Source organism: Pyxicephalus adspersus, chromosome 4 (assembly GCF_032062135.1).
Source record: "Pyxicephalus adspersus chromosome 4, UCB_Pads_2.0, whole genome shotgun sequence".
Lineage (NCBI taxonomy): Eukaryota > Metazoa > Chordata > Amphibia > Anura > Pyxicephalidae > Pyxicephalus > Pyxicephalus adspersus.
Window position 1 is genome coordinate 21,264,816 of NC_092861.1, and position 22,273 is coordinate 21,287,088.

Sequence of the window (22,273 nt, forward strand, 5' to 3'; positions counted from 1 at the left end):
CGCGCCGACGTCATCGCGCACGCAGGGAGAAGCCGAGCGGCTTTTTTTTCTCCGCCGGACGGCTTCTCGTTTCAGAAGGCACCCGGCGCTGGACGGAGAACGACGCGGGACGATCAGCGGGACCAGGTAAGAAGCCGGCCGGCATCTTGTGTTCCATCCGGCCGGCCGGCGGAACACAAGATGCCGGTCCTGCTGGTATAGGAGAAGGCACCCGACGCGGGAGAGGGAGATCGACGGACGACGATCGACGGCGGACGACGCTGGAACACGAACATGACGCTGGATGAGCACAGCGGGACCAGGTAAGTGGGGATTTTAATGTAGGGAAAACCCCGGGGTTAACCAAAATAGCACTTTTTTTTAGCCCGTACCAAGGTTGGGCTTAACGGTCGGGAGGTTAATAATAATATTATTATTATTAAAAAATAAAAATAATAAATAAGCCTATTGTGCAAAACTGGAGATTTACTATTTGTACAAATCTTTCTAATGCTGTATCCGGTGTGGGTTGGTTGTGTTGCAGGTTTACCTGTCCCTTATAACACCAGGATCTACTATTACTGTGACAGCAGCCAAATATTTACACACAAAACATATAAACATCAATATGAAAGCTCCGGTTACACACAATACCATTGACAGATTCTGCCATAGGAGTTAATTGGTTTGCTGTTATGTAATTCCTGGGGAGCATTGCCGGCTTTAAAGTTTAAAACAGATCTAAACTCAAAAACCCCAAAATCAATAGGAGGTAGTACTAACTGATAAAAGATGCATGCAATGGGCCTGATTTATAAAAGCTCTCCAAGGCTGGAGAGGATAGACTTTTATCAGTGAAGCTGGGTGACCCAGCAAACCTGGAATGGATTTGGTTCAGGATTAAAACATTTGCTAACAAATAGCAAATTACTTTTAAGATATCCATTCCAGGTTTGCTGAATCACCCAGCTTCACTGATGAAAGTGTATCCTCTCTAGAGAGCTTTAATATATTAAATACACAGAGCCAGGCGTCAGAGACAATGTATCGCGCGGGAAGATCGCCGTCTTCACAGAAGTCCACCATGGAGTCGGTGGTGCAGATGTCGCCTTCCTTGGGACCGATGACAGATCTTGGAAATGATATTTTTTTTCTTTTATAAAACAATATTGGAATGTTTTGGAAACACCTATACATTGTTATGGTTGTTATGTGTGGTATGTCAGCAATGTAAAATACGTCAGTGACAACGGATTTGCATTGAGGGGTCACCTGAGAAGGAAGTAAAGGGAAAATGTCTCCTACTAATGACAGCAATAAAAACTGAACAGAATTTAAGTATACTAATAAGGATTAACCTAAACTATTACAGATTGGTAATATATACACGCATTTTATTTATCCACCATCATTACATGAATTAGTTCCTTGGAATGCAGTACATTTCACAATAGTGATATATTAAGGACATTGATAGGGACAATTTGAAGTTCTTTCCCAGCATAGACACCGTGGATCCGAGGTCAGAGGTCATTCTGCCGTCGCCATCCACAACATGGCGATTCCTGAGTTTAGACAACCACAAGATGGCGCTACCAGCTCAGTGTCACTGCAGCTTCCGCCTTCCTGCACACGTGACTACACAGGGATCCGGCGCAGAGTGGTTGGGCACAACGTGGGGTTACAGTGGTGGGCAGTGTGTGATGACAGCCGGGCACAGACATGCAGGTCTCCAATATCAATGATGTGAAGATTTATAATCTCAGCTGCGGAAAGTCTCTGCCTGAGGTGGGTGCCATTGTTTACTTTTACGGTGTTAGTGTACAGCAGAGAGTGCAGTGTGAGTGTGGACATTGCTGTGCCCATCATACTCCCTGTACTGCCAGGGCACGGTGCCCATCATAGTACACACACACATATACCCTGTCGATCATGTTCACTCCTCTTCCATACCTATAAGAGGAGCCAGAAGCTGTGATAGCTATTGCTAGAGATATAATACCAAAATTAAAAATGCAGATTCGTATTTTAGTTTAATGAACCAAAATTCCACCATTCTGCTTGGCTATTAACCCCCCTAGCGTTCTAATTCTGTTCATTTCCACTCAAAAAGCGGTACATAACTCTTCAGTAACCACCTGAAAACAGCCGCTGGTGCACCTGGGTAAATAGGGCGAGAACACTGATATCTAAGGATTTGTAGACCTAAATATATAAAATCACTATATTATAATAAATATTATAAGCAAGGTAAACTATGCTCAAGTTATATTCTTTCTTCAAGAAAGAAAAAAAAAAAGGAAACCCGTATTTTATTTGTTTAATCATTTTTTAGTGTCAAATATTAATTTTTACCTCACAACTCCACCCTCTGTTCTTCAGGAAAATATTATTTGAAGGCTGCTGTAGAACACAAATAATATTATCTTTGTTGTATGATTAAAGTAGATATGTCTCCAAGCTACAGGGGGAGAGCCTAATAGGCTTGTTGTAACAGTACATTTATGTACTTTTCTGGAACTAATTTTTGGTATTGAAAGCCACATATTTTCGTTTGTGAGACCAGTTTTGTGACCCAGAGATAGCTGTCAATGAGCATATTAAAGCCTGTATGCCATTGTTGCAGCAGCATAACTTGGTCAGAAGAACGGTGATAATTAATAGTATGAAATAGGTCATCCACCTGCTAATTACACATTACAGCATATGCAGTGACATGACAAGAAGATTGCAGCAAAGTCTAATTGGCACCTAGTGCTCTCCCCTGTACCAGTTTGTGTGCTGATGTGTGGTAGATTAAAGGAGGATAGAATTGGAACAGATTCAGGTACTTACAGTAGCACAGTTTAGGTTTTCATGTTATGGCTGATTGGTATGCCACGTGTAGAATGCACTTTTTAGGGAAGAACCGGCTGCACCGACAACACTTTTCAAATGCAAGACAAGTAGCAGGTATGCTTCGTACAAATCTATTGCTGATGTAATATCTGTAGATATATTTTTAAATTTTTTTCCACCTTTTTTGTTTGTTTTTCCACAGCTCTGAGGTCTTTCGGCTAAATTTAGAGCAAGGGCGATTTCTGAATTCCCTGCAGACTGACGCCTCGTCCCGTCATAGTCCCTGTACAGTCAGGGCACCCATGATAGTCTGTTAAGACAAAATACTTATTACTCTGTGTAGAGTTGGTGCGTTCGGGAGGGGTTGATGATTTGTATAGCTTTTTGACAATCTATGATGGTGTGCTCTGTTGGTAGTTTTAAAGCTTATCATTTGTGTTTTTTTTTTTTTTATTCCATATATTGATATTGTACATCATTCTTATGAATTGTTCTCACAATTCTGTATTGCAGTGGTTATCAGATCGTAAAAAGAGAGCACTACAGAAAAAAGATGTGGGTAAGTATTATAAATATATTAACATGAACGAACACATAATAATGAAGGTAAATTTGTCGGCTTTTCCTGCACCAGCAGATGATTGGAATAAACTTGTTTTTTTTCTAGACGTCCGGAGGAGGATCGAACTCATTCAGGACTTTGAGATGCCCACCGTCAGCACCAACATCAAAGTTTCCAGGGATGGACAGTACATCATGGCTGCAGGTGGGAATAATATTTTATTGGAATAAAAGGATTAAATATCAATGAAGATAATGTAATGGCAGCGTTATTTGACTTGATGGTTCATGATTTGGTGAACTGGCTTCAATGCCATTAGCAATAAATGTCTGGAGAGAACCGGTGTCTAACTTTAAAACCTTTTGACTGACAACAATTTAAACTTTAGCTAAAAAAAACGAGACCTATGAAATATAAGCCCCAAATCCAGCTTGCACAGACTCCATGCCTGCCAGAATTTGATAACACTGGGCCAGTCCCTAGGCATTGGAGATATTACAAGGTAGAGAAGGATAGAGAGTCACATGCTATTCTGGACTTTTTTTTACCACTTAGGAACCCTTTAAATAATTTTTAGTTGTTGAGGATCCCATGAAATAATAAAGTCATTGGAACTCATGAATATATCAATTTATTTGGGATCAATGGAGTAAAAAAAAAAAACCCTCTTAAATTAGTGGCCAGTGAAAAGAATTCCCCCCTACAGTGGTGGCTAGAATATTACCATTATAAATACCTAGAAACATCATTGGAGTCATACAGCTGGCTATTCCAAGTGATGTTGGCCCCAGAACTATGCAGGCATCATCAAATCGTCACTCAACAACCATTCGAGGAATCCTGGTTGAGAATGATTGTGCTTATGAACTTGGACCATGGAAAATGGACAGCTTTTGCTGCAAAAAAATCATTTTTGTTTCTTTTCATGTTTTTTTTTTTTTTGCTTTTTTTTATTTTTAGTTACCAGTCAGTTATTACAGAAATCTTTTAATTATAAATTTAGCAGACTGAAAGGAAGCAAATATGAGAAGTTTAATATTGGGGTTTAAATGCAACTGGATGCAATTGTTATTACTTTTGTTGAACTTTTTTTCTTTTTGCTAGGCACATACAAGCCCCGCATTCGCTGTTATGACACTTACCAGCTGTCTCTGAAATTTGAAAGGTGTCTGGATGCTGATGGTCAGTATTCGTTTATTGTAGCTGAACATTTATAGAAATGATCTATTAAACTGGGAAATCTTGATTGATGTGGATGAGGCCTTGTGTTATGTTATATTTCTTTAAACATTGGGCCTGATTTCTTTTTTTTTCTTTTTTTTTTTTTATCGAATCTCGCGATCCGTGCTAAAACACACCCCGTGACGATAAAAAAGTGATAGTGCAAAAACACCACACAAAAAACGTGCACTGGGGTACTATTTGGTAATCCCTCCTCAAAAGAGGAAGGGCCACCCTTTCTCTCCAAACCCTCCGAAGCAAAGCTCCAGACGAGGGCTGGATACTAAGCCCACCCAGCCGAAGCCGGGATGGACACACATGCCCTCCTGACCGAAGCCAGAGAGGGGCCTTTTCTCTCTGGGACTCGCCCATGCAGGTCCCACAAGATACTAAGCTGGGAGCTCTCCCGAAGAGAGACTCCCACTGAGGGAGAGCGCCTGGTTTTTAGGCCAAGGCACTCTCCAAGACTTCAGGGCCAGCCCATAAGGGAATAGCACCCTCCATCAAAAAGTGGCACACAAATACCACACCAGTGACAGTGACAAAACATAAAAAAACATTTAAATAAGTGCTCTGTGCATAACACACAGGGCAACAGGTTTAAAAATTGCCCCTCTGCACTAGCCGCAGCTAATGCAGAATAAGGCGGCGTGCCGAATCCAAAATATAAACAGTGACGTGCATAGTGCAGCCAAAAATCAAGTGGGGTCCCAAACCCAAGTGATTTAAGGTGCCCCTGGTTCGCCACTCCAGGGGTACGACACTGGGGCGAGATTCGGACCGCTCGTCAGACCGATTGGTAAGACCAAGCTTTTCTCCATCCTCACCAGCGGGTCAGTCAAAACCCCTGGGAGCTCCTTATCAGGGCAGGCCCAAGCTCTTCCTCCGGTGGATAAGGCCGGCAGGTTTGCATAGGGCGGCCCCTTACAGAGCTACACCAGAGGTAGACCGTCCTTAATAGAGGTACTAAGGCACAGCATCTCCCCTCTAAGACGCTAATGCCCGTTCCAACCCTGAACACTGATAAGAACAGATACTACACTTGATCTTAGCCAAAAGGCCGAGAAGCGATACATTGGGCCTGATTTAATAAATCTCTCCAAGGTTGTAGATGATACATTTTCATCAGTGAACCTGGGTAATCTAGTAAATCTAGAATAGAATTCTTAAAAGTAATTTGCTATTTATTAACCTCCTGGGCGGTAACCCCGAGTGTGACTCGGGGTAGAAAAAGGATGCTAAAAGCAGTAACCCCAAGTCACTCTCGGGGTAGATAAACCTATGGGAAGTAAATAGTAAGTTGATACTTACCTGATCCACCAGCGTCCTGCGTCGTCTTTCTCTGCGATGTCCGTTTTCTTTCTTCCTCCTGCTGGCTTGCTCTGCACTCGATGAGTCACCCAGGGGTTCCCGGTGACGTTGGTGCGTGGGGATGTTGCCGGCGGGGCGGGAAATTCTAATCCATTGGTATTGCATTCAACACAAAATAACTGTATTGAAAGCAATACATTGGATTTTTATGTGTAAAAGCAGTACATTGTCTTTCATGAACTTTTATTTTAGAGTATAATATAATAGTAGGAGTATATTATTTATTTTATTTTTTTTTTAATTTAAAAAATTAAAAAAAAAATTTTAAATTAATTTAATAATATGACATGGTTTTGTGATTCAAACTTTTTTATGCTCATACTATTATATTATTCTGTAAAATACATTTTCGTGAAAAACAATGTACCGCTTTTAGACACACAAATCCGGACAGAAATGAAGCGCCCAGGAGGTTAAATTCTGGACAGATCCAGATACAGATTCTGGACTCACTGATAAAGGGGAAGCTCTCCAGTCCTATAGAGCTTTAATAAATCAGGCCCATTGTTACAAGCTTTCAAATTAAAATAAAATCGTTTTCCTCATGGCATTGTTTCTTGACCTTTTTAACATGGAGGAACCTTTGAAATAACTTTCAGATATTGAGGAACCCCCTGCTATAATTTCTAAAACCATGGCTCATGATAGATTAATGTGGTTGTAATGCCTACATTGCTGACCAGTGGGAAGAATGTCACACTAGAGATAACCAAAAGATCATTGGTGTCAGTGGTATCTGACCTGAGAGGCACAAATTGCTCAAGAAACCGCTGGAGGAACCCTGTTTGAGAATCATCGCCTTTTGTTAAAAGACCAAAGCTCTTTGTGTCATAGAAACAATTGCTACATTTCTTTTCCTTTTATTTTTCCATAATTTATTATGTGATCCTCTGCAGCACCCACTTTCTGTCTATATGCATTCTAGCAGCATCTGCATCCACATAGATGGGTTTCTTAATGATGACAGTGTTGTAATAGACATAAACACAATCACATGTAGTGGTTGTATGACAAGGAACTCAGTAACAAAATATAAAAAAATGACAACGTTGCAATGATGAGCCTGTGCAGCCTGTGCAGTGAACAGAGATGTGGCAGGGACCCTGCTGGTCCACCTACTACAGGCTGCCTGCAGCATTCACCGTGCACAGGAGAGAGAACACTACAGACTGGTCTTTATTATAGAAAGCACCTGCAAAGAGAGAAAATATAGGAAATAGTTTTACGCTTAATTATTGCACAGACATAAAAATATACACCAATTAGACCAGTGTTTGTGTAGGAATACAGATTTCTCTTGTATTTAGACAACATTTGTGTAGGCAGGATTTAGGTAGTTGAAATATTGTAAATTTACACATTTTCTGTTTAATTTTGATTTTTGTTATGTTTATTTTTCAGTGGTCAAGTTTGATATCTTATCTGAGGACTATTCAAAGGTATTTTATTTAAATATGTATTTGTTTTTTACTTTATGTATGTTATGCATAGCAGTTGCCGGTTACATAAACAGGAGTTTTACACTATGTACACATGCTACCTACATACAAATCCAGCATGTGTACAGCAGCCCCTCATATCATTCATCAGTCCACCCTGGTGCATCAATCAATGATCGAGCAGGGATGACCACAGTACTTTCATATGGAAAGTCCATAAAAGAGAACACTGCTCTGTGTATAGCACGTGTTTATTCTCCTATCACAGAAAAAGATCACTTCCAGCTACAGAAATCTGACATCTGTACAGGGGTATACATCTGTATACAGGGGTATAAGCTTGGAGACGTTAATTTACTTAGTTGACGTCTCTCTACAGATGGCTTCAATAGTTGTTGCTTAGACCAAGATACCTACACACCTATGGCAGAATTTACCCAATTCCACTTCTGGTTACCTGTCTTCTCTACAGTACCTGGATATTGGCTGACCTGATTTGGGTAGAGTGATATTTCTCATAACCTTGCAATCTAAGTTGCCAGGGATTATTGTCAATGTTTCAAACACAAAATAGGTTATTAAAAAATGTTGCCTTCTCCCCAATTGTTTATTGAATGAAATATTGACCCCTGAGGTGTAAGTTCTACCCTGATACTATGGATATTAATCAAAAATTAAGTTGTTCTTTTTTTTTTTTGCATGAAGTAGATTTGTTGGGTGATAAACATATCTTATTGTGTTAAGACATTTTTAAAATGGTTCTTGTATGTGACACATTATAACACATGGTTTTGTTCTCCTCCAGATTGTGTTTCTACAGAGTGACAGATACGTAGAGTTCCATTCTCAGCACGGCCGATATTACAGGCTTAGGATACCAAAATTTGGCAGAGACTTTTCTTATCATTATCCGTCCTGTGACCTGTATTTTGTTGGGGCAAGGTAAGATAATACTGAAGAAAGTTTGTGAGCTAAGAACGCTGTATTGTTAGACTGTTCTCAGATGCCACAAAGGGTAACTGGGGGAAAGTACACTTAAACTTTACCTTACCCAGGACCCCCACAAAGTTTTGTATTCACTACTTCTCACTTCTGCTGGAGCTTTAGTGTGTATCCCATGGGGAAAAATTCTCCAGGCCGGTTTGTGTTTTCTGCAAATGAGTACAAAAATCTGATACATTGTCATGGAGGTACCAGCTTTTCTTCGTCCATTTGATGGGCGGTCTCTCTATAGGAACTAATAGAAATTTCCACACAGGTACAGAAGAAGCGACAAGCTATGAGATTTATCTATACAAATGGTATATGTGCAGGTCACTGTGGATTACATGGTGTAGATCTGCCAGGAGCAAGGAAAGAAGAATATAAAACATTCAGGGAGTTTTTTTTAATTATTTTTTTAATGGTGGATGGATTTCTTTACATACATTGTTCGGCTTTATTTTGTTTTTATGCTATATTTATACATTTTATCCATTCCACAATACTTGATAGATTGTTAATTGTTTTCCTGTTACTTAATTGCCTAAAATAACACTGTGATATTTTGTTATTCTTTTCAAGGGTAAAGTGGAATGTTGGGACCCGCGGATAAGAACACGAGTGGGTATGCTGGACTGTGCCTTGAACAGTGTTACGGAGGATACAGAGTAGGTTACACAAAAAACATTTTTTTTTAAATTATTATTTTTACACAAAATTAAAAACCTCTACAGATCTGTTTAAACAAAAATATAAAAAAGCATCCTAAGGCTGTGCACACACATTCAATATTGTTGTGTAATTAGTGACAAAAAAGTGACAGTTTAATGAATGAGCATTGTACACACGGGGCCATTCTGTTCTATGGAGAGGATGGGAGGGGGAACAAGTAAGTGGCACCCCCCGTTCTCTCTGTTATTAATATTGCTGTTTGTTGTCTGTCACTAAAAGAACCATCAGGGTGGATCATTAAAAGAGGTCAGAACACCTCTGTACACGTCAGATTCTTGCCAGAGACCAGCCCGACCATTCAAGAATCATCTGACGTGTACATAGCCTAACTGGTCTCATAACTAATGACAGTTTTTAAAAAAAACTATCATTTGTATGAAAAACATTGTATTTCAAAATTCCTTCTGATTATAGTTTTATGGTGGTGGTATTTAAGGCAGGGTGATAGTAATATACCTAAAGGAGATAGAGACCAGAATAAACCTCCTTAAAATTCCTTCTGATTATAGTTTTATGGTGGTGGTATTTAAGGCAGGGTGATAGTAATATACCTAAAGGAGATAGAGACCAGAATAAACCTCCTTGAATGCATTACTGACTCTTCTGTACTCTATTGAAAACAAAGAAAGTTTTGGCTAAATGTGCACTACCTTAAAAAAAAAAACCTACCTCGTCATGAATCCCTTCCTAAAATAGTAGTGCATTTTCTGACAAGACCTGGGCCGAAAATTACAGATCTGCAGTGGGACAAACCTGGCCCTCAAGGTTCTTTTTTTTTTTGCCCCCCCCAAAGAATTCCGAAAATGAACTTCATTTGGCCCACCCGCCCACGTTACCACCTCACATCATCATTTTCAGTACATGCATCCATCATGTGACACAAAACCTAGGCAATGATCACATGGTGCCTGACCACCAGAGGCATTGTGTTTGTTTCAACCCATTAGAAACTGCATAATGTAATATTTAGTGTCAGACAAACTTGTGATGTGAGATGATGAACAACACACAGCCTGCATAGATAGATAGAAAATAATCTTTTCAACCCTAAAGTGTGTAGAGGGGTTTGTTTTTGTTTGTTATGGATGAAGTAGTAAACTTCCTCAATTTTTTCAATAAATTTCAAGTTTGGCCTTCGACTTCGTCTAAGTTTTTAATTTCGGCCCTCTGTGTATTTGAGATTGACACCCCTGCTCTAGCGTTAAGATTTGTTGATGTCACTATTGTGCTGTTCAGTGTTCTTGCTAAGAAGACCAGACATCCGATCACTGGTAATCAGGAACAGCTCTTACCTGAGAAAGCAGAGCCATACTTCTACATACAGAGGAACAGTACAAAACAAGTCATTGAAAGTCAACACCTTGTTCTTTTGAACCAAGCATTCTCTGTACAACGCCTTATTAAAGTATTTTTAGTATTTTGCTCCTGGTTCAAAGTGTTCTCATATACTCATTTATGAATATTTTTTTTTTTTGTTTTTTGCTTAAAAATATTTAAATTGATTCCTTTGCCATTGGCTTCAATACATAATATGTGCTTTAGTTATTTGGGCTGGATAGAATGCTCTTACCTTATCTCATTCTTTCAGAATTGAAGGCTTACCGTCTGTATCTGCTCTGAAATTTAATGGATCTCTTCAGATGGCTGTGGGCACTTCAACTGGCCAGGTAATGACAGCACAATATACAGATCACCTTCACTCCATTCTTGTTATCTGTCCAGATAGTAAAACTGGGTTGCATATGATATATACAGATATGTCTATTTAATGTACAACCCTGCGTAATATGTTGGGGCTATATAAATACTCTTTATTTATAATAATAATATTAATATGTAATTACCTTGTTCTAGGCAGCAGCCGTATCTGTTGGTAAAAAATTTCTTGTTAAGACCTTTTACTGATTTGATATAAAATACAGGAAATATTACCTGTATTTAATTAGATAATTGATTCTGCCTGGTATTACCATTCTTTAGATTTTCAATATGGAGTAGCAAAAATACATGCATATTTATATTCCGCATACAATTCCTAACAACTATGGTCACAGCTGGGAGACTGAGAATTCAACTAATTTATATACATTTTACAGTAGCTATATAGTTTCAACAGGTATAAATGTAATATTACATACAAATGCTTTTGCATTCTTCATTTGGCAAGCTGTAGTCAAGAGCAGCAAATTTTGATACTAAGATGACAGTTCTGATGTGAACAGTAGATTTCATAAGGCCCCACCCTTTCTGACAGTAGGGCCCGGTAACATAGAATAAAATATTGCCGTCCCCTGGTATATGTACAGCTTACACTTACTCTGCTATTCTCCGCAGCTCGACCTCCTCTCCACACGCTAGCTGAGAATAGCAGAGTAGTGTAAGAGAGCCGGTGTGCAGTCAGGTGTTAGAGCTGCTGGGAATGGCAGAGAAGTGTAAGCCTTACATACATTGCTCTGCCATTCTCAGCAGCTCCTTTGTAAGTGGTGTGAGGAGGGACGCCTCTGCTCCCACTGGTTGGGCTCCTGCTGTCACTAGCTTTAGAATAGTGTAAGGAGGCCTTCCTGTTCTACTGCTGCCAGCGCTTCTGCCTCCTGTCATTTGCACCCCCAACTCACCAGCCACAGTCCTGCACGGGTCTATGCCCCGGGGCTTGGGGACCTCTGACATAAAGGACTGACTATCTCAGGAGTGACACATGTCCTTTCTTTATGTGTACTAGTTCAATCAGTTATTCATAGGCTTCCAGTAAGCAGGCATGCAGGCATGCATCAGAAACCAGTCAAACGATCCAACATTTTTCCTTGCTAATAAACTTACACATCTGTAAATGAAATGTGTTAATTGAATCTATTGCATACAAATTTGCCCAATGAGTTGTATTGTCAAAGGAATAGTTGTTTTCTGTAGTCACCATAGATTGAAATAAGACAGTTTGAATTTTTCCTATTTTCGAAGCTCTTTGTTTGAGAAGATATACCAGGACAAATAGGTGATACTTTTTTAGACCTTTTTACATTGTTACATAACATTATAACATTGTTACATAAAATGGTGAGAAAACTGGTATGTTGTTTAAAAACTTTCAAGAGAAACACACTTTAATGAAAAAGCTTGATGAAGCAGCCATTTCCTGTCTCGCAGTCTTATTGTCAATTCTGGAAGTTATTAGGTTTGGTAATACTGCTTCAAAATCAAATAAAGCCTGATATGAGAGAAGCGCAGCAGTTGCAATTGTCTACTTTTCTTACTGTTTTGTAAGCAATAGCTTAAGAGAACTTGGCAGCCTGCAGATTTCAAGCATACTGCTCCATGTGCTGTGACTGCAATAGACAGGTGCAGGTGTTCATCATCCAAGAATGGTTTCTCCATTCCTTTATTTGCATGTCACAAAAGTCCATTTAGCAGGTTGGCATTAATCCAGATGTGGTAATCAAAGCTGATTGAATACCCTGCCAGACTTTGATTTGATGCATTACATCCAAAATATGGCCTTTTTTTAGAGGTTAAAGAACTGAAGAGTTTTGGCTTTACTACTGTTTATGGATTATGCTTTTTAATTTTCTGATGACAGGTTTATATTGGAGGCTGTGTCCCCTTTAGGGTAATTCACTTGTGTCTTGCTAAATTTACAGGTATTACCAGTACAGGCAGTGAAGGGAAATATTATAATAAGTAATATTAATATAATTGGGGATACCCATTCCAGTGTAAAAGCAGACTATGCTTTCATTTGGAGGGATTTTCTTTTACGTACAGTTCTATATTTAGTATTGGGAGCAAAATGCCTCCAGTGGGCAATGATTTAAAAATCTGTTTTACATGAGAGCTTTGCTGTCCTTGTTCCAAATATTTTAGGACCCCTGGGAATATATTCTAACTATTGACATAGTTCTGCAATTGATAGAATAATATGAAGCTAATATAACATTCCCAAAACTTCATTTATCTCCTCTGTAAACATTCTAAAGTTTACGCTGAGTATTATTATTAGTATTTATATTACACAAGCATATTACTAATGTCACTAACTGTCCCTCAAAGGGAATCACAATCTAATGTCCTCATCATAGTCATATGTCATTAACTCTTTCTTAGGTCAATTTGGGGAAGCCAATTATCCCAACTGCATGTTTTTGGAATGTGGGAGGAAACCTGAGTACTCAGGGGAAACCCACGCAAACACGGGAAGAACCTGCAAACTCCATGCAGATAGTGTTCTGGCTGATATTTGAATATGGGACCTAGTGATGCAAAGGCCAGAGTTTCTAACCACTGCACACCAAGCTGTCCATTGAGTATGCAAAAGGCTCAGATTTAAAATTCATCAATAATACCCTTCAACTATAGTGGCTTCCGCATGCACCCTGTGTAGAATCCCACAGTCTTTTGGGATATATGACAATAATATCCCAGGTGGTCTGTGGGCTCATCTCTCAATGGTGTGAGCTTTGGACGTGGGTAGACTCGACTTAAAAACAGTAAAAGTAATAATGGAAAAAAACTGAAAAATAAAAATTACAGTTTTTAACAATGTAATGGAGCAAGCAGTCCTGTTACAAAAAAATCATTTTTGATGATAACCCTTATTTAATGTGACCCTATCAGCTTCTCAAAAAAACATTGAAAGTGTTCTGCAAAGGAAGAGCTCCTAATAGTTTACTTTCCTGTGGCCTGTTGAATCTTTCCTCTATTTAGTATTGCAGTTCCATCAGTCTCTTTATAATTCACAGCGTATTGTGGAGGGGGGTGTCTGTGTCCCTCGGCATACTTTGGTTCCTTTAAAACTCATATCACTACAATACTCGCAAAAAACTTAGGGGGACCATTACTTAGGTATTAGACATTTCTGGTATGCCTGAGACTTCATTGATGGAACAATAGATATTCCGGATACACGGTCCCTGAAGAGGTGAATTAGCTCTTCTATTACCCGAATCTTACATCTTGATTTTTGATGACAAGGCCACTTTTTGCACCTTTTACTCATTTTTCTGTCATTGACAACGTGTACTCTGTTGTAATTCAAAATGATAATAAGTTAGTGATATGGCTGAGAACATTAAGTGAGCAGGCTTCACCAGAAATAAAAAGAGATGCCACAGAAAATTGGTTTATAACTGAAAGAACAGACTGTCCTGCTTAATAGTATAGTTCCTAGTGTGTTTCTGAGATTAAAAAAAGGACGTAATGTAGTTTTTCTAAATCATCCCTGTCTAGGTTTTCTTCTGATGGGTACTCCTTTACCTACATATCTATAATATCGGATGTCTGTGTTGCTCAGCATTCAATCATCTTTTCTGATGGAGAATTTTTTGCATCATATTGTTTTAATTCAGCAACACATTATATCCAATCAGAAATTTGACTGATCTGGCTATAGTGAACTAAATTCTAATTTTGAGAAATAATTCAGTGCTATAATATTGTGAGAGCACTGCTGTGTAAAATTCATATTATGGTGAGGCCAAAACTTTAGATCATTATTAAAAGTGAATTTGTAATGTTAACATCCACCAGCAGTATTTAAGAAAAACTTGTGCTTTCAAAACTGACCTCTTGGAAAAATGCTTCATGCACCACATTTTTTGGTGGTATAATATAACGTGTAGCCTTTATCTTCCAAAAAATCAAGCTTGAGCTAATAGAAATAAAATACACAATAGTAGAGCATTGCTTATTCAATAAAAACTTCCAGAGAACTTGCATATAAAAAACCCCAAAGGTTCTAATAACTTCCAACAGCAATAAACTGCCATGAGATGTGCTTGGTTCCACCTATGGTGACTCCACCATGTTTTTTGGAGGCTTTTTGACACCCAGACATCATTGATGGCTACCTAGTGCTATTATTTACTTAGGTACCTGCATTAAAACCTGCAAAACACATACAAAGCTTTCAGGTTACATAGTTACACAATATTTGTTTTGTTTTTTAGTTTTCCATAAATCCTGACTTTCACAAACCTGTCTTGTATGGTTATCTGAGATTTCTTCATACACATTGCTCAAATAGAGGAATAATGACTTGCACAATTTTTTTGTGATGAAATAATCTCCTCCTTGTATCTAGGTGCTGCTCTATGATCTCCGCTCTAGCCGTCCCATGATTGTGAAAGATCACCAGTACGGGCTGCCAATTAGGTCCATCCAGTTTCATAATTCTCTAGAGTTAATAATAACAGCAGACTCCAGAATCATCAAAATGTGGAACAAAGATAATGTAAGTCCATATGTGAAGATTGATTTAATATTACAGTGTTTTAACATGACGTATTTGTGTTATTGAAAGTCTAACATCCTATTCTAAACTAAGAATTTGCTACTTGCTGTGTCTGATCTGTTGACCATTCATCTTTGTCTGTCATATGGTTTATTTTAAATATTTTCCATTATTGATATTTAAACTTTCATTCGCAGGGTAAAATCTTTACGTCTATTGAACCAGAGGCTGATGTGAATGATGTGTGCTTATATCCTAATTCAGGTGAGTTTTTTATGAGTAGTATTGAAATACAGCTCAAATTGGGGTTAATGGAAGATAGCTCACCCTGCAGGCTGCCCTCCAACCTCTCGCTTCAGGCTTCAAAAATTTTGTATATAAAGCTCTGTAGACAATGTTAAGACATCCCCTTACTTTCTATTCCTGTAACAGCAGCATAGGAATTACAATAGAATTAAAAATGCAGCCATTAAAAATAACCTGGCAGAGAATCTAACCCATTTTACTTACTTATTGCTGCTGGCTGTACTAAGTGTTGTCTCCATGTTCTTTTCACGTATAACTAAGGACAAAGTTGTCACCCTGACTGGACATAGAATGACCTGTGTTGCCTCCTTGCCCAAACCCCTGATTGGACAGGGAACAGGGTCACCTTCCTACCCCAACCCTCCGACTGGACATGGCATGAATAGTGTTAACTTCCTGCCTAAACAATGAAAAGGCAGTAATGTCTCCCCTGCACCATCCTTCTCAGTATGTATATATATAAAATTAGGCCTACCTCATGGTTCGTAAAGCCTTCCGATCATATTGAGATATATATAATATTTCATATAGTTATATCTATATTAGTAGATATATTTCTAAAGTATAGATTAGATTTTTTAATTTGCCTTTTTTTTAATTTACAGTTGTTGCTGCTAGTTTGTCTTTTATTGCCATCTCTGTTCTACCTGTTTGGTGTGTCCCCTGCTGACAGTTTTGCTGGATTTACTGTGTGACACAGACCTTTCCCATGCTCCTCTCTTCGGGCAGTCTGTAGTGTCAGGCCCTGCACAGCTGCCAGGTGTCCATTGTGTGTATAAACATGTTTTTTATGACTTGTGATGTTTGTGTCCTCAGGAATGCTGTTCACAGCTAATGAAACACCAAAAATGAACGTCTACTACATTCCGGTAAGTTATTGTAAAACCCATCTTTGTTCATAAGTAAAGTAAAACCTGTTGATACCTTCATATTTTTTTTTAACTAATTATGCCTTAAGTAGACTGTAAAGGCAATTCTTTACATTCGGCTTAATGGGTAGTAGTATTTTTCCATGGGTTTTCTACAGGCACTTCAGTTTCCTCTCACATCCCTAATACATACTGGTAATGCCCCCTAAAATAGTGTCATTATACTGTGACTATATTAAGGACATTAGACTGTAAGCACTTCTAAGGAATAGTTCATAATATAAGTATGGATATATAAATATATATATAAATGCATGATAAACAAAAAAATAACCCTACACACTTTAAAAAATGGGCTCATTCTTACCAGGTATGGTGATGGCAAAATATCTGGTTGGCCTGAAGACTTTTTGGGACCATTTAATTAGTTAGCGTTAATAATTATCAGTCGGGTTGATCAAGTTGTGTCTGGTCAAACTCAAAATGTATGTGAACATGCCCTGTTGTTTGTTCAGTCCAGAGGGTTTACTCTTTTCTCTGGGTTTACCAGTTCCCCTTTGCCTCACCACTATCGGAGGCTACAGATAAAGAGAGAGACTGCATAACTCTTGTACCTGCAGCATTCCATCAGCTTCCATCTTTTATACCACTGATCTGTGGTATAAAGCTAACTAAAAATTACACATCCAAGCCAGGTTTTGGGGCATGACTATGTAAGTAATTGGTGATCACACAATCCAAAATTTTGGCCCATTCTTAATTTCTCTGCAAACATGTTGTACTGAACATAAAATGTATTTTTGCATTCTTCAGGCCAAATTATTAAGAATTAATGTGCCTCTGATTTACAGCAAATACTCTCTGGGGCTTCCCAAGATATACAGTGATAGAGTTTAAAGACTAGGTTTTGAAAAATTGTTGAATTTAGAAGTATGCACAGACAGGTGCATTCACATATTCATTAAGCTGTTTCCTGTTTTCTGAATCATGAGAGGAAGGTTGCACAGCTCTACATCACAATGCATTTTTGTTCAGAAGAACACATGACAATCATGATGATTCTAGCTGCCAGGTATTGTCTAAAAATCCGGTGAAAGGTAAATTAAGTGGACTTTGACTTTCTTTGTGCCATTATGGGTGCACAGATTAATTCTACAACATGTCTCTTTAAATGTTGCACCTCAATCACTTCTTTGAAACAAATCCAGTTGTATCTGGTCAAGGCAGGAAGCTCATGGATATTTGGGCAAATTGATGTCTATTATACTTTCTGCTGCAGGTTGATCTCGGGGTGTGTAGGAAACTCATAACAGGATGTATGTTTAATCATTGTAGGGGTTATGCTGTGAAATAATCATGGACATGACATGAAAGGACAAGTGTGAATGATGCAGATTGCCCTATATTTAAGCTGGGTGACGTTAGCAAACTACATTAAGTGGCATCAGGGGAATATGGGAATCATCCTGTTACCTGGAATTTAACAACTCACTAAGAAAGTTGTTTAATTTATAGCGAGTTGGACAGGTTTAGTAGTGAGCATTGCATAGACAAATAATCTTGATATTAAGAAGAAGATTTGTTTTATTACACAGTGACACACATACTGCTCTAGGCTCCATGAAACTGACGTTTTATGTGAATACACATTTCTTTATAATGTATGTGTGTGTGGAAACCTTAAAGTGAACTCATACTTCGCCCAGGTCCATTTATTGAGGGCCCAACATTAGGTTTATGTACTGTCTTTAGTTTTTGATAAAGGCACAGGTCTGGCAAGGGAGCAAACCTTCCAACTGTTGCTATTAACGAAATATGAGAAAAGACAATAGAATGTTCTCTATTTATAAAACAGGGAATCCGACATTCCCTCAAACATTCCCTAGTGGAAATCAGTTACTGCCATTCAAACACATAGGAAACGTACCCGCGTCAGATGATTCTCATCAAATATTCTCCCGTCATTCCTGACGAATCAATGGACACTGAACAATTGTAATGAAAGTGAAGGGGAGAGAGCACAGCGGGGTGCCGCTCCGTCGTTCTCCTCCCTCCATGGAGCAGACCAACGTTGTATGTATAGCACTCGTTCATGCATCGTGCAGTCTTTTGTCATCAGGTGACGACATTTATTGTATGTTTGTACCCAGCCTTAGACCTGAAAGATTCCCACGAGGGAATGTTTTAGTAAATGTCTGATTCCCTCTTAAATAAATAGAGCCCAGAGAGTCCTAACCACGCTTTGCAGTGCTAGTATTACTGTATGCAGATGCATTGAATGTTTAATGTACGGTAACTGTTAAAACATTTTTAAATGTGTGTGGATCTAGCTTTAATGAGCACCACAAATAGGATCTGTCTTTGGGTACAATAGTTAGGAAAGTGGAGTAACATGGGACAAGTTTTTAGTATAACAGTATGCCTATAATTTTACACCTTTGCTTTGTGTGTGTCTAACTACAACTTAAAAATTAAAACATTTTGGAATGGCTTTTGCAAATACAAACACTTTATTTGTTCTTGACAAAAGTGCAGACAGAGCAGATGGTTAAGTGTAAGGTTTATACAATGCTATTACATTAGATTTAGAGGGCTTTCTTGTTCCTTTTTGTCTACTTTACCATAAACAGCAGATGCCTCATTGTTTTTTGTCTGTTTCCCAGTGTCTTGTTAACATCCACAAGTGATCAGTAGTTGTATTTTTATCTGCCTATCTGAATGGGCTCAGCACAGAAGTGTTAGGTGACTTCAAGAGGAAATGGGTCAATGTGTTAATGACTCTGCACAGCTTGTGTCTAGCTCAGAATGGAAACATGTGCATCCTACGCCAGACCAAACATGTTCAAGGGGATTAGCAGATATTAGTAAGTCAGACCCAACGTCAGGATTTCCTAGTGATTTCCTTCTGCTGCCTTTCAGAAAGATGCGCATTGAGCCTTCTGTAAATGTCTTTATTATTCAAGTTTTGAAAAGTGTTTTGTTGCCATATTTTTTCTCCTTTTTCTAATCAAAAAGGGGTGCTATGTGCAGATTTGCTGATCTACATCAGACAGCCTCAATTGTTAACATAAAGAGAAAGCAAACCCAAAACTATCCAAAACAAAAAGAATCACACAATCAATTCCGCAGAACAGTCTATCCGTTGGGAGGTTTCTTCCATCGGGTCCTGCGTCGTACTGGTATCTGTCTTTGGGCCGGCGCAGTGGGAGCACCTGACGCTGCCATCTTCTCCTCTCTTCTGGGTTCTTCTTCCTACGTCACACGATGCAGGTGCGAGATCCGGTGACGTAGATTGGGAAAAAGCTGATCTCACTTTGCATGTGTGAGATCGGAAACTTTTTCCTTTTTGATTAAAAGGCTTCTTCTGCGCACCCCCGAGATCCATGTGCAGAAAGAGCCCAAAGAGCCTCCCAGGATGCGTGACATAGGTATCCGGAGAGGAGGCTTTGCGCTCCCATTCTTTCTTGATTGCCTAAGCAATCAGTAAGTGCCTATACCCCTTAAATAAAAGGGTTGTCTACCCTTTTATATAAAGTGAAAATTCTGAGTTTAGGTACGCTTTAATTTACAGGACAAGTTAGGTTTAGATGAAAATTACAAAGCTCCCCTACCTCTCTAACCTACTCCTAACTAACCAGGTATTCACCTCTCTCTGACGTTTACAGTCTTCATTTAGAACTCTCCTTGTTGCTGTATTCACAACCCTTTTTCTATGGACTTGAATGGCCCATAGCTGTAACATTGAAGGAAGGCCCCATTGCAGTCTATATAACTATAGAAGAGGTTCCTTAAAACCTAAAACCTATTTTAGGAGGTTCCCCGATGTTAAAACCGTCAAGAAAGGCCTCCCTAAAGCTTGGAAGGATTTACCCTCTGGACTCCAATGCTAGATCAAAGACTAAGTCACCACTGTGTTGTCCATTTTCTACTCTTCAAATTTTTTTTAACCACCTGCTCAGCTAACCGTTCCATTGCTTGCCATTAATCTGGACAAATAATAAAAGAAATGTTCCAGCCACATTTCCACAATATTGGAACAAATATTTGCATTGTTCCTGTTTTGAGAAGGAATCAGTCTCCCATGTAAAGGTCTTTATATTTTGATAATACAGGTTGTGTTCTGTGGTTAGTAGTATCAGTAGAAGAATAGAACTTTATTATTGAATGGGAACTCTTTTTTTACTGTACAAGTGACCGTGACTCTACTGTGTTCTATGTAAACATTTTTAACTCAGTGTCTGTGGTTGTAGGCCCTGGGCCCTGCTCCCAGATGGTGTTCATTTCTGGATAACCTAACTGAAGAGCTGGAAGAAAATCCAGAGACGACGGTGTATGACGATTACAAGTTTGTCACTAAGAAGGATCTGGAAGATCTTGGTGAGTAATGTTATTTGAAAAAAAATCTAATTTTCATTAATGCATTTAGTTCATGTGCTCTGACCATGTCACATCAAGAACCATCTGGGTCGCAATGTCATGCCTTGCTTGCTATTTTTTTTGTAAGCACTGCTGTGTTTTAATATAGTTTTCTGTAATGGCATCTTAAGATATCTTTATTTTTTTTATATTTAATTTAACAGGTCTTGCACATCTGATCGGGTCTCCCATGCTGCGAGCATATATGCATGGCTACTTTATCGATATACGGTTGTACCATAAGGTAACAGGGATTTCTGTTATCAGGGTATATTTGTGTTCTGTAGAAAGAGTTTGCCATGCAGTACTGCATTGTAAGATTCATATTTTTCTTTGCAGGTGAAAGCAATGGTGAATCCATTTGCCTATGAAGAATACAGAAGGGAAAAGATCAGACAGAAGATAGAGGAAACCCGGGCACAGCGTGTTCAGATCAAGGTAACACACACAACTGGTTACAGTACATTGTGCTGAGCCACTTGCAATGATTTATCTCTGTGGTGCTGCAGATTCCTCAAGATTGTCTGTAAGTCCCCAGCTAGGACAGTGAATAATGTGACGTTGCAGCAGATAGTTACTTCTACTGAAAAAGTTTGTACTTAGTGCCTTGGCAGTTACAGGAAAAGGCAGAGAAGAGGAGTTCTGGGACACTGTGAGCAAAGAAATCCTCACAAAGGCTTTAAATAATTTAAACTGAAGAAAATAATTTTTTTTTTTTTGCAGCTTACCAGTCCTAACATATGATGGCTGTATTAGTTTATATTTTTTAGACTAAGTACATTAGCAGCAAGTACAAAATGTATCTGTTGGCCCTGTTAGAATTGTCATGTCCTTTTCACTTCCTGAACTAAACTGGAAATATAAAACAATGTAATCTTCCTCCTGTAAACTACTATCCCTGCTCTGTAAATTAATAAAGGCAGATATGTTTGGATTCCTGCCTATGTGACATCCATGGCTTCCCCTATAGATACAATGGAGGGTTGAACTTAGCCACCCAGTGTTACAGGGTTACCAGGTGAAAATTAGAAAGCAAAGCTTAAAACAAATATAATTTTAGGGACTGGTGAGCAAGAACTTATTATATTTAGTTTTTGACTTTAAGTGAAATAACTTAGTTACTTGTATCTTTGGGGGTTCCATTTTTTAGATAGGGGTATAGTGACTTTATAAGTATTATTTGGGTATTCAATCGGTGGCCTTCCACCTGCAGGTACAGTGTAACAGCACATAAATATTTATACAGAAAAATAATGGGATATTGCATTTACATTTCTACACAGCACATCTACCCCTTACCATTTTTGTTCTGTTGGTCTGTTATTCATAAGTCTTCTAT

At 38.7% G+C, this 22,273-nt stretch overlaps 1 protein-coding gene and 1 pseudogene across 1 annotated transcript in view; one reads left to right on the plus strand and one right to left on the minus strand.

Annotated features, from left to right (window-relative positions):
- Positions 1-1,618: 1,618 nt before the first annotated feature.
- Positions 1,619-22,273, plus strand: part of NOL10 (nucleolar protein 10) — a 43,276-nt gene continuing 22,621 nt past the window's right edge. Inside the window, exons 1-14 of the mRNA XM_072410088.1 lie at positions 1,619-1,767; positions 3,331-3,376; positions 3,485-3,583; positions 4,484-4,561; positions 7,373-7,410; positions 8,216-8,347; positions 8,974-9,059; positions 10,712-10,790; positions 15,194-15,343; positions 15,541-15,607; positions 16,466-16,518; positions 20,769-20,895; positions 21,099-21,178; positions 21,274-21,372. Coding sequence (XP_072266189.1) covers positions 1,702-1,767; positions 3,331-3,376; positions 3,485-3,583; positions 4,484-4,561; positions 7,373-7,410; positions 8,216-8,347; positions 8,974-9,059; positions 10,712-10,790; positions 15,194-15,343; positions 15,541-15,607; positions 16,466-16,518; positions 20,769-20,895; positions 21,099-21,178; positions 21,274-21,372 — 1,200 coding nt within the window. The 5' untranslated portion in view covers positions 1,619-1,701. The remainder of the gene's footprint in view (positions 1,768-3,330; positions 3,377-3,484; positions 3,584-4,483; positions 4,562-7,372; positions 7,411-8,215; positions 8,348-8,973; positions 9,060-10,711; positions 10,791-15,193; positions 15,344-15,540; positions 15,608-16,465; positions 16,519-20,768; positions 20,896-21,098; positions 21,179-21,273; positions 21,373-22,273) is intronic.
- Positions 5,502-5,672, minus strand: LOC140330288 (U2 spliceosomal RNA; annotated as a pseudogene).